Genomic DNA, 12,821 nt, shown 5'->3' on the forward strand with positions numbered 1-12,821 from the left:
TTAAAATTTTCAGTATTATTATATGTAACGGATATTTTGTGTTTTTTCTCATTTTTGAGGCCATCTCTTGATTAGAATAAATAGGTTATTAAACGTTTCATTAACTGCAATGTATAAAGCATGCTCTGCTAACAGTCAGTGAAAGGGGAATTGTTTTAAAGACTTCATTAAATTTCTTGTTTTTTTAGCTTAACGTGAAATACTCAATTTAAAAATAAAAATCTTAGAGGGCGCAATTAGCTTTATCAAGAAGTTTTTTTTTGAAACGAGAGATTATCAGTAAATTATATGTAAGTGAAAAAAAAAATAATCCGTTTGTTAGAATGAAGCACAAATTAATTATTTTTAAAATATTAGTATCACGGTTCAACACTTAAAAATAAAATTTAAAAAACTTGGTACTTCCAATTAGTTAGCTTCGTGATCAGTTCAATTTCTTGAAATTTTTTCAATATTACTATATATAAAACAGATATTTGAAGCTGTTTTCTTATTTTTGAGGCCATCTCTTGAGTAATATAAATAGGTTGTTAAAATGTTTAATGAACTTCAATGCATAGAGCAGACCCTGCCTTTAATCGTTTTTTTATCAATTCCTTAAATTTTTTGTGTTCTTAGCTTAACCTGAAATACTCACTAAATAAAATCTTAGAGGGCGCAGTTACCTTTATCAAATAGTATTTGTGAAACATAAGGGGTTATCAGAGAGAGAGATTACGTATTAAATACACCTACTGAATCGGTGTGTTTAGTAACTAGATATTTTATACAATTACGACAATGTCAACATTTGTGTCTCTTGAAGATAATTTTTTCGGACCTGCCGTTCAAGAAGAAACGACAAATTTTGCAGAAAGGGGAAAGAATATAGTTGCATCTTTTGAAGAGATGTTTGATCCAATAGATTCTGAAATAGATGAAAATAAAAACGGTTTCGAAAATGTCCAATCAACAACTACAGAACCACTGTTCGACCTACTGCCGGAAGATCCTTTCGATGTGAAGCCACAAGAAACAGCCCCTATTCAGGATTTCTTTGATGACTGTATCCTATCTGACCCGCCTCTAAAGAAAGGTGGGTTTCAAATTAATCAAACTATTTAATCACAAATGCTAATTAGAAAAGGCACGCTGCTGATGAATATATGGAATTTTATTATTTTTAGGGATATCAATTTTCCCCGGAATTATGTAAGTTTTCTTTTGCAATGTGTCGCTGTGCTATTATTATTAGAATATCATGTTAAATAAAATAATATGTATTTTACTACACGTTCATTATGCAAATTAAGCGACAGTGCCAAAATGTTAAGGTTATTTGTTACAAAAAAAAAAAAAAAAAAAAGTAACTTTGGAGTCTATGAACAGTTGGGATTTTTTAGTTTAGCTATTTAACTTTACGAGCAAGAAGATTCCAAACTCCCAGATTTCAGTATAGTAACGATAATAGTATCTAGAATTAGATCCATTGAATTTTTTGTTTGTTTCTGCTTGGTAATCTTATTGGCGGTCCTACAGAGAGACGCCACTGTGCAAGCTACTAACTTCATATTACCCCAGAACAGTGCTGTTCGGAGATAACAGGGAGGAAAGAAATTAGCCTACTTAGTTAGCTTATTCTATTTTAGCACTCGAAACAAACTTTGTCTACACAGCAACTTATCATCCCTCCCCCATCCTAAATAGTCGGTGTTACCTTTCTTTTCACGTATGTCTCCTACACGAAAGGAAGCTCTGTTACATTAGTACCGTTGGTGGGTTAAGGGTTTAATAATCTGGAAATCTCGCTCTAGAGATCAAAGTACTTCTTCTAATCAACTGCTAGATCGTCTTACAGGCGATAAATAAAATTACTACTTAAAGACAATCACAAATATCCATGCTCAGTGGAATGCACACACGCTATTCTGGGTTAATTGAATGATTTATTTTAAATGACAACTACTATGTTTTTTTGTCTGCGTAAATCAATAATATCCATTCTACGCAGTCGTCATTGGGAAAGGTATTACTATGACATTTTTCGAATACTGTACTATCAACAGCCATTACGCACGTTTACCTTAAAAGATAGATCAGCTGACTTTGTCAGTATATTAAATTTATTGACAGAATGAAAGATGCATAGTGGTATGTTCGCGGAAAAATTAAATGAGTAACTACATCCCGTCGCTGCCTCAAAATCGCTTTCGACTCTTTAAGTTGCTGGAATACGTTTTTCGAACCAATCTCTCTCTCTCTCTCTCTCTCGTTAAGTCTCACTCCAGACAGTTAATGTGATAATAATAACACGCTCATCTGTGAGCGTGTTATTATTATTACACGCTCATTACTAACCCAAATTTTGGTAATTGTTTTTACTCGAAATATTATCGAACTATATTCAGGTAACCCTCGTATAACGCGGTACTTATACAACGCGGTTTCGATATAACGCGGTCTAAAATTGTAGTAACCCTTGTTGAACGCGGTACTTATACAACAGGGTTCCGATAAAAACACGATCTACAAATTGTAGTAACCCTTTATCTTTTCGTATGTTTAACCGCGCGACTTAAAAATCAAATTTTATCTTCGTTAAATTTGTGTCTGCCTGTATCCCGCATGTAATTATAAGTAGCGAATTTATATTAGGGGAAATACCCTTTAGCACGCATGTACTTCAATTGTTTACCGTACAAAACGTTTATTGTTGAAAATTGTCCTCGTTTCTGCCAGGAAAGTGCATTAAAACTCATAAGTGTGTTCATCTCGAGCTGAGCATTTTATTTTCTGGTGAGTTACATACAATATGTAATGCTTGCTTTTTTGTGTAAACAATTATTTTTATAGTAATGACCACAAACTGCAACAAAAGGAAAAAACCAACATTGAAAACAAAATTAATTTCTATCGAAGAAAAATATTAAAAATCTTGGATCGGTTGAAAAATGGAGAAAAACCAGGAGTTTTTGCGGGGACTTTAAATTTAAATGAATCAACAATTCGAACAATCAAACAAAATGAACATAAAATCCGAGAAGTGTTTATTGCTGGGTGAACGATAAGTGCAAAGCGCGTTGCTCGTGTACGCGATATTCTAATAGAAAAATCTCTAATGATTTCGATAGAAGATTGCACCTCTAAAGAAAATTCCTATGATGGAAATCTTATTAAACAAAAAACTCTCAAAGTTGATAAACATTTATAATGCAGACTAGGTGTTCAATGCGGATAAATCCGGGTTATATTGGAAAAAAGTGCAATAACGTACCTATATTTCGAAACATGAAAGATCAGTTCCTGGATTCAAAGTTTCCAAAGATAGAATTACTTTACTGTTTTGTAGTAATGCATCAGGTGATTACATGACAAAACCAGTGTTTATTAACCAATCCTCAAATCCTCGTGCTATGAAAGATTAAAATCTGCACTATTTTATTTTACGTAAAACATTTCTGCATTATGTGCAATGAAGTTTAAGTAAAATTTGTAATTTTTATACTTTTTATATATGTATATATGTATTTGTTTCATAGTTTGTTTTCTTAACTTACATGAATTACCTGAATTAAATAAAAATATTTTTTTTTGTTTGATATGTCATTGTTTATATAATTTAAAAAAAATAATAAAAAACGATTTCGGAACATAACCCTACTTTTTCTATGTGATCTGAGACTCGCATAACGCAATTTATATAACGCGGCATTTCTGCGGAACCTAACATCCGTTATAATAGGGTTACGTGTGTGTGTGTATATATATATATAATGCCACGTTCTCAATAAGCTTCCTCTGCGTACGTAGAGGACCATCTACCATTATGTTGCATTATTATATGAAAGAAAAAGGAATGTATTGTAATTTCTTGTTGATTCCAATAAGGAAATAAATCACTCGGACGTTGAGTCTGGAATGTAGTGACGCAATTGGCCAAATGCCAATAGGCACTTAACCACAATCTATTTAAAAATCCAAATGAATTATCTAAAGAACGGTTCCAAAAATCAATAAACTTCATGGTGATTATCTAGTCGACGACATTTTGTGAAGCTCGGTGTTCAGTGCACGAGTGTTATTGCGTTAAAATAACACCGCTGACTCCAAGATAATATTGTTTATGGCCAGCTGAATTTAGGAATGACAATACTGATAGTGCTCTTTATAGTGTTCTAATTTGTCTCCTTTTCATTTGCTGTGTTTATTTGTTACGTTCGCATTTCTTCCAGCAGTGAATTTATTGGGTTGTTCGATTTGTACTGCGGCCTTCCCCAGGTGGTAAACGTCATCTTTCCTTGTGATGTTAGTAAGAAATCATGGCTATAATATTTACTTATCAGTTTATTTTAAAATTAACTCGTCAGGATTGTATAGCAGACTATTTTTGTGCAATAGTTTCGTGTTCAGTTTGGAGGATACAGATCAAAAGTCGTAACAGTTGGGGATACAAACGCCGGCCTGGTCAGTGGATAGGAGCCGCTCTCCAATCAACAGTTCGTGGGTACGAATCCCATCATGGGTATGGGTGTCTGTGGATCTATTTAGATAGAAGATGAATTTGATCCCAACCCCAGTCTGAGATTACAACCGTGTAATCAATCAAAACCTTAAATTTGATTGGTTAAATATACACACAAGTATATATTCAAATTACTTCAACAAAAACGTACTTTGAATGGTATTACGTTCTTATATAAGATTGTATGAACGAAGCTTAAAGAACAATCTTATGCAATTAAGAAATTAAGCCGCATGTTGTGGGAATTTTTGAGTCTTGTCGTAAACGATGAGGCGCATGATATCGAAGTGCGTTATGGTAATTATATTATCATCAGAGGAGACCGAATCGGTAAGTGGTGTGGGGTTGGGAGTGTTGTTGCTTACAGGGAAAATTTGGACCGTTATCGATGAATGATGCATTCAATTCGTGACACGAATTTGAGACTATGTGGTGCATAATAAACATGAGTTCTGTATAGCTGATAGCGTGATTGTTACTGTAGTGGAGGAAGTAGTAATATATGCCAGTTACTTAAAAGTGCTATTGAAACAGATTTTTGAGAGATTTACTAAAGGTTTTATCATATCTTTCCTGCAACCGGTAATTTTTTTGCAGCATCGTCGTGATAGTCATTTACAGCAACATGGAACATATATTAGAGAAATTACGAGGTAAACGAATGTATTTGGAACCTTTTGAGAGCGATCATTCGACCTTGAAAGAGGAATCAAACTATGGAAGGGGAAAGTGCGCTAAAGGTCGAATTTCAAAGGCTTTGATAGCATGTAAAGAAGTATTAAATGGGTAACATTGTTTAATGGAAGATACATCGATACAAAATGGATAGTACAGAAGGACTGCATATTTCCATGCTAAAATTTAGAGAAAATTTCGTAATAAACACGAGTCAGGTATATGAATATTAGTTCTTAAATGAGTTAAGGGAAAAACAAAAGCTATTGGAGTATCGATCTGATAATAAAAAAATAAATATAATCGATGTAAGCCAACCTGAAGTGTTTAGATTGTAAAAAAAATAATAAATAATTACAGCTAGCTAGGAATGCTAAGATTAATCTACAAACAATTTTATACAGAATGGCTCAAAAAAAAAAAAAAAAAAAATTACAACTATCGGTGGAATCTTGGTCGAATAAAGCTTTAACGACGGTAGATTCCTTACTTGAAATGGGCATTTTGTCTTTCTTTCAAGACTGGTTTCATAGCTCTTGCGAAGATTCTGTCATCTTGGAGAACAAGGACATCTAGACATATCGAGTAATTTTATCCCTTAGTTCATCAAGGTGTGAAGGCGGGTTATAGTGGAGTACCCATTCCTTCAACATATCCCAAACGAAGGCATCGAGTGATGTTGGAACGTGAAGGGTACGGGAATTCTGTGAACCTCGAAAGGAGCCTCTCGGGAAAGTGTTCTGATAAATAGGTTCTAGTACCCTGTATTGTGTGACTGGTTGCTCCGGGCACAGGTATTCCAATGCCTATAACTGTGCACGAAATGTTTTTTACACATCCTATGCAAATACTGGATGAACGGAACCAACGCATTCTTGATGTAAGGTTCGCTATCTATTCAAGGTCACAGTTACACCACCCTCTTCAATGAAGTAAGACCTAATAATTTCCATGGTTGGAAACTGCACACCGTGTGGTGACCTCGCTGTGAAGAGGTATCTCTTGGACACATTCAGGTCTCGAGAATAATGCTAAACAAGAAACCTGTCTACATGACCGATTTGCTATAAAGGGCTTCGTCCGTGAACCAGACGTTATGGAGGAAAAACGGATCTCCATACACATTGTCCAGCACGGTGTTCTCGCCATGCAGCGTAATCCATTCCTGTTTAAAAAAAAAAAAAAAAAAAAAAAAAATTAGTATGATTATGTAATTTGCCACTGTTAAACTGTGGCTCACTTGAATGATAGGAAAAGGCACCCATCTCTTTAAGGATTCTCTATAATAACAGCTTAGTATCCCAAGTTTCATCGCTGTTCTACGTTTCGGACGCAGTAACACTTGCTCCAGCACACCCACCGTGATTATCCTTTGTGTTTAAAAAAAAAAAAAAAAAACATGGTCTCCCCTGCCCTTTTGCATTGCGGCAGAACACTCCTGGTGGTTGAGAACTTCTCGATTAAGAGGATAAGTTCAGGGCGGCTCTACCGACGATGCGAGACGTGCATTTGCAGGGGGAGACAACTTGGCCTAAACTATACGAAAAATAAGGGAGATGGGGCGGCAAAATTCCTAGGGGCGACCCTGGATAAGTTGATTATAAATTAAGTATGATTATATAAATTGCCATTGTTGAACATACTGGTATTGTGCTGTATCTCGTATAGTATGTGCATATCTGCGCATAAAAAGTATAAATGAGATAAGGGTGAATTAATAAAAAGAAGATAAACCGAGTGGGTATACACAAGCCGTCCTCTCCGCAAGTGGTTGAAATTCATGGTTTGGTCGTTGCAGTGATTAATCGGTATATGGTTCATTTGTTGTTCATCCACTCCACCTTTTGAGTAAGTCGTCATCTTGTGGCTGTGGAGTTGGTTTCCTTTTAGTTTTCTAGAACCTCAGAACAATAAAACTGACCTTTAACAAACTTTGATTTTAGTTACATGCATGAAAGTTCATATAGTTGCTACCTTTTTAAACAATCATAAATCTCCTGATGAAAGATCGCTGTTAAAACGAAAAGTAAATAAAATTTAGTGTTCCTTGATTTAACAAATCAAGGAACACTCAATTACATACCCTGAGTACAGTGGCGACTCGTGGCTTGAAATCGTAAGGGGTGCTGCAACTTTCGAAATATACATACACACTGTAAGTACAGTGTATACATGTTTGGATAAAATATTAATTATGGTACAAATTTAAAAAAAAAATTAAACATGAAAAAATATTTATTATCGATAAAATTATACAGTTTAGTATAATTCAAAGTTAATTAAAAATAAAATCCATTCCTTTAATTGTAATTAAAGGAATGGATTTACAATTTTTGGACATTACAAATAAATCCTTTAATTGTAATGTCCAAATATTTAAAGAGACGGAGTAAACACGCTAAGCACTACGAACACTACTACTGGCACAAACTGCATATAAACAACAGTGGAAACTGCGCGACGGACAGTGCCACATTACACTAATAGCTCACATCTCACTATGACGTGCATATGCTTGCGCGCGTAGCAATATGACACTGTGGTAAACACAGTGCTGCTAGCGTCCTTCGCCTTCCTAAGTGCTACAAGATGTATTTTTATTATTTTTAATACAAAATAAAAGAATTGTATAGGATTGTTGATGATAAAATGAAATATTACAAGCAAATATAAATAAATTAATAAATATGTTTATATATCGAGAAAAATTGGGGCTGCAGTTCCGCAGTGCCTATGCACGAGCCGCCCTTGCCTGATTATCTACATAGCCCGCGAAAGTGAAAGAGTGAAATATTAAATATGCAATCACACAGTTACTGATTTTAATCAAACAATGGAGGGGAGGAGACGTCTGCTGTAATTTTCCGATTTTTAACAAACTGAAGTTGTTGTTACCCCCCCCCCCCTTTAGTTTTGCTTATTTAATTCGTTGGTCAAGCATCTGTTCTTGGATTGTTTCATATGGACAGACAAACTAAGCAGTTGCTATCCGCTTAAAAGAACTTTCGCTTATCACTCGATACGCATGTCTGATCTGAAGCAACATACAGGTGTCTCTTCTGCTTGAGAAATGAGTAAATAATAATCAATATGCAAGGATAATTTCTCTACGTCTGCCTTCTATTTAACGACATGAAACACGGTATCAGAAGTCTCAGGGGAAAGATGGTAATATTCGCTTGCCAGAAAACATTTTTAGCATCACACAAAATCGATATACCAGCCTTGCCTTTTTAGAATACTCGTGTTTATAGATAGGCGAGCAAAGATGCAGTATCTTCCCTTTTTTCCCCCTTCCATTTTATATTAGCTAAACTTTCTAGTGTTATTTCAGCGTACTATATAATGATAAATTTACTTTGCAATGTTGTTAATGAAAAATATCCAAAGAAAAATTTAACGTTATTTTTGTTATCTGACAAATCAGATATGATAATTATAGCAAAAGACAAATGCAGAAATCTGATTTAAAAAGAATTATGGAAAGATAATTTATTAGTTTCATAGATTTTACTTTAATTCTTAATTTAAACGATTTGTTAGTTGCATTCAGTTAATATGAATTAAGGAAATTGTCCGTCACTATTAAACTCATTTTAAACAGTTAAATAGGAAATAATCAATAATCGTACTCACTACTACAGTCACTGAACCCTTCCTCGCTAAACAAAGATAAGCGAACAGGTGTGTGTGTGTGTGATGGGAGGAAGACCAAACTATGTGGATAATTCAGTTGGAAATGCGTTAAAAGACAAATGTAAGACCTGACAATATTGAAGTCTTGACAGATAAGACATCTCAAGATATTCGATAGGAAGTAACACTGTAAACTTTTCGTAGTATCTGTACACCACACAAAATCGGTGATTTTTGTGTGGTGTACCCCCTCCCTTGAAAATAAATGAGGCATTTAATAATATATAAAATGTTTAATATCTTACCGGCCACCTTTTAAGTAATTTTCTGAAATATTCGAATTAAGTATAGGCTAGAAATGAGTATTGAAGAGCATTTCGGATTGCAATGATAGAATGATTAATATATATTATCCGTCCTTTCGTTTTACGCTTGTGCATAGACCAGTGTTTCTCAACGTGGGGGGTACGCCGCACAGGGGGACAATTTGAATATTTTTTGGGGGGGGCAATTAGAAAATGTACATGCGCATATTTATATTACACTTTTTCAGTACTTGGCTGACTATTATGCTGGGGGGGGGCATCAAGATCTTTTGAGGCATTGAGGTGGGGCATGATCCAAAAAACGTTGAGAAACACTGGCGTAGACCATGCAGGTTTTTTCGAAATCAGATCCGATGGGATAGGGTGAGTATTTAATCCTTATTTCTGTAATATCCTATGTCTGTAAACTGTGTGTACCGGATTACTTGCTTTTCGGGATGAAAAAATCCTACCCCCAGACTGGCTAACAAACCTTCCACTGAATAGCCCTTATAAAGGCTCGTCGCGTCCGGGCAGGTTTCGAACCTAGGTCTTTAGAGGAGCATCGTTGAAACCGGCTGAGCTAAGTCCATTATCTCTTTTGCTTAATTATTTAGTTCTTGCAACAGCTCCAGAAACACCTCATAAACCTGTTTTTTTTTTTTTTTTTTTTTCCAACCAGTATAAAGGTACCTTTTGAGCTCTTTGTCACACACACACAAAAAAGATTGATAGCTATTTTCAAGCGAGTACTCATTAGTTCAATTATTATGCACTGCTTGGAAAGAGGTCAATGGATACTCTCATGGGCATGTTAGAAAAAGGGCTAGAAAAAATTCATGTAGTGGGTTTTTATACGAAATATAGCGTCACAGAGGTTAGCACTACTACCACTCCTCAGGCTAATCAATAGAAACTCTTTAAAATATCCATGCTTCAATTTTATGGTTGTAACCAATGTCATAATTAGCTTTTCATGGGTCCTGTGCAAGATTTTAGTTTACAATATTTTTGTCCCCCCTTTTTTGGAAAAAATAAAAATAAAAAAGATATTTTGTTTATAAATACTGTTTATGAATCAGCCCCCACGTAGGCGAAAATGAAAATATAAAAAAAATCAGTTAACGCCTATTCCCGTATAGGGAGCAGACGAGGCCGTTTTAGTCCTATCTTAGTTTTGGAGACTGAGTGGGCAGTTCAATCTCCACTGGTAGCCAGTCAGAGATAGCTGGCCCAAAGCTATCAGTAATTTAATCTGCAAGCAGTGAAGAGACGGCTAACAGTGCTGCCATCTCGTGGTCCCTAACACTATTTTAATGTGTGAAAATAGTGTGGGTTCGCGGTCGATTTTCTCGAGTTTAAGGGACAAAAAAAAAAAAAACAGAGTTTCTTGGAGAAAAGTCCCGCTTGCCAGTGCCAGAGATCGACTAACTCTGGAACCGGTCGAAAAAAGGCTTAGAAAATGTGCATGTAGTCGGCGACTACATTTGAATCCAAGTCTTACTTCGTGCTGTAAAGCGCCATGCAGTGCGAACGCCACATCCACTGTGCTACACAGGTTCCCATGAAAATATAATACTGATTATTATTATTATTTTTTTTTTTTGATAATCAGGGCCTTTCGCCCTGTGCCTGTGTACCTGCCTAGTTACGGCACTGGTTGTAACATATCAAATTTTCGTTTAATTCGCAAAACTTGCCCGCAATTACATGGAGTTTTATGCAATTCATATACGTTCAGGATCTTGGATTGTATATAAAGTTTTGCCTGGAAGTTTCTTACAAGGCGCATTTCCTCTTTTGTAATCAGGCGATTACAAATAATCTAGAGAACAAAGGAGAAAAATGAAGTTCATTTATCTAGGAAAATCGCATTCCCTTAAGATTAGTTCTAAAAAATCATTAATTTTTTCCCCTCAAATAATAGCAATAAAATATTGTGGTTATATTAAAAAAGCGCGTTAAACTAATTAGAAAAGCTCATTTTGCTCATTTCTAATTAGTTTAACGCGCTTATATTCTTCTGGGAATCACATAGTAAAAGGAATGCCAAATTAAGTCCTACTTACTATACCATCCTATTTTACATATAGATTTATCCCAATATTAATATTTCTCACTACCAAGGATACAAAATTAAAATGGCAGTTTGTCATTTTTTATTGAAAAATTACAAAAAAGATTGTTCTTCTGAAGTGCTTTTGTAGAAACTAGGAACATAACTTTTTTGGCAGTAACTTTCGATTTTTTTTTTTTTTTTCATAACGACGTCTTTGTCGAGTTAACCATGAGGTTCTGTCTTTTTTCTGGCAAATCATTTCACTGCCTCCTGGCGGAGCAGCTCATGTTTTTTTTTTTTCATCCAACACTAATTTCTTTTTTCTTAGCGTCTGCATATTTGAGTCTACAGTTCACTTTTGAATTCCTCCGCTTGAATTCTTTTTTGAAACTTTTGTCCAATTTTTTTTTCTGTATGATGCTTATTTTACCATTCTCGAAAAGTTCACTGCTTCGTATTTAAAATTCCCTGTATATGCTATTAGCTCAAAGCAGTCTGATATCACTGTCAGAAATAACGGTCAAAGTACAATACATGTGAATAAAATTATAAGCATGTCTACATGTGATTCATTGTGTAGAATTTATGTAGACAAAAACAACACGTGTTGGATCAATTACTTCACTTAAATTTAAAAGAACAACACTCGACCTTTCGACCTCAAGATCATCATCAAAAAACACAAGCATAAGCAATACAAACGACATGACCCTACACAAGATGCGCTAGAGCTAACTCTCTTGTTAATCGGTTACACTAGCCTGACCTCTGGTGAGTAAATAAAATACATTTTTATACATATAATATACAGAGGATAAACATAAATAAAAAAAATAGTGGAACCACATCCAGTTCATCTCTATAACCCTGTTATTAATATTAAGTCAGGGACTCGTCGATGGAGGCCACATACTATATTCACCAACTATCATACTTGTTCTTGAATTCATTCACACTACACAATCAATCCATACCAATCGCTCACCACTCTGAGTGAAAAATCTAACCCTCACCCCCTTCTTAGCAGCATTCATTCTCGGCTTCCGAGGATGCCATCTTGTCCTTTCCCCACCCTCCATAAAATAAAAATTCCATCAACTGAAATCTTGCATGACCCTTTCAGAAGTTGGTAAGTCTTAATGATATCACCCCTCTTTCTCCTTTATGCTAGTGTCTGCAGTCTACATCATCAGTATTTCACAATCCTGATATATATTTTTTCCGATATCATTTTTATCTTAAGTTTTTTATTCGTGTTGAGTTCTGCATTAGATTCTGGATGCTGTACAGATTGCAGATGGGTCTTCCAGATTTTTCAAATTACCAATTGCTGATCTTGATGATGAATCAGCATCTCACAAGCTTCCTTGAAATTTCTTTTAAACTAGGTTTTAGTGCAGCCTAGGGACTTGTGCCATATCAGTTATTCTGTGAAGGTTTGAAATCATGATCTGACAGTTCTGTTTTTACCATAGTGAAAAAATTTGATGTGGCATTTTAATTTTTAAATGAAGCAATTGAATGAGCACTGACGACCGTGTGACTTTTAAAGAAAGATATCTCGTATATGTGAACTTATGGACATCATTTTCTTGGAACATGGTGTTAGTGATGACTAGTGTATGCTGAAGAAAATATCGCGTGT

The 12,821-nt window shown here is 35.0% G+C and overlaps 1 protein-coding gene across 1 annotated transcript in view; it reads left to right on the forward strand.

Annotated features, from left to right (window-relative positions):
• Window positions 1–718: 718 nt before the first annotated feature.
• Window positions 719–12,821, forward strand: part of LOC150092622 (clathrin light chain-like) — a 116,433-nt gene continuing 104,330 nt past the window's right edge. The window contains exon 1 of the mRNA XM_090414506.1: window positions 719–1,075. Within this exon, the coding sequence (XP_090270632.1) occupies window positions 781–1,075 (295 nt within the window). The 5' untranslated portion in view covers window positions 719–780. The remainder of the gene's footprint in view (window positions 1,076–12,821) is intronic.

This window comes from Typopeltis vanoorti, chromosome 25 (assembly GCF_054136105.1).
Source record: "Typopeltis vanoorti isolate ZY-2024b chromosome 25, IOZ_Tvanoo_1.0, whole genome shotgun sequence".
Lineage (NCBI taxonomy): Eukaryota > Metazoa > Arthropoda > Arachnida > Uropygi > Thelyphonidae > Typopeltis > Typopeltis vanoorti.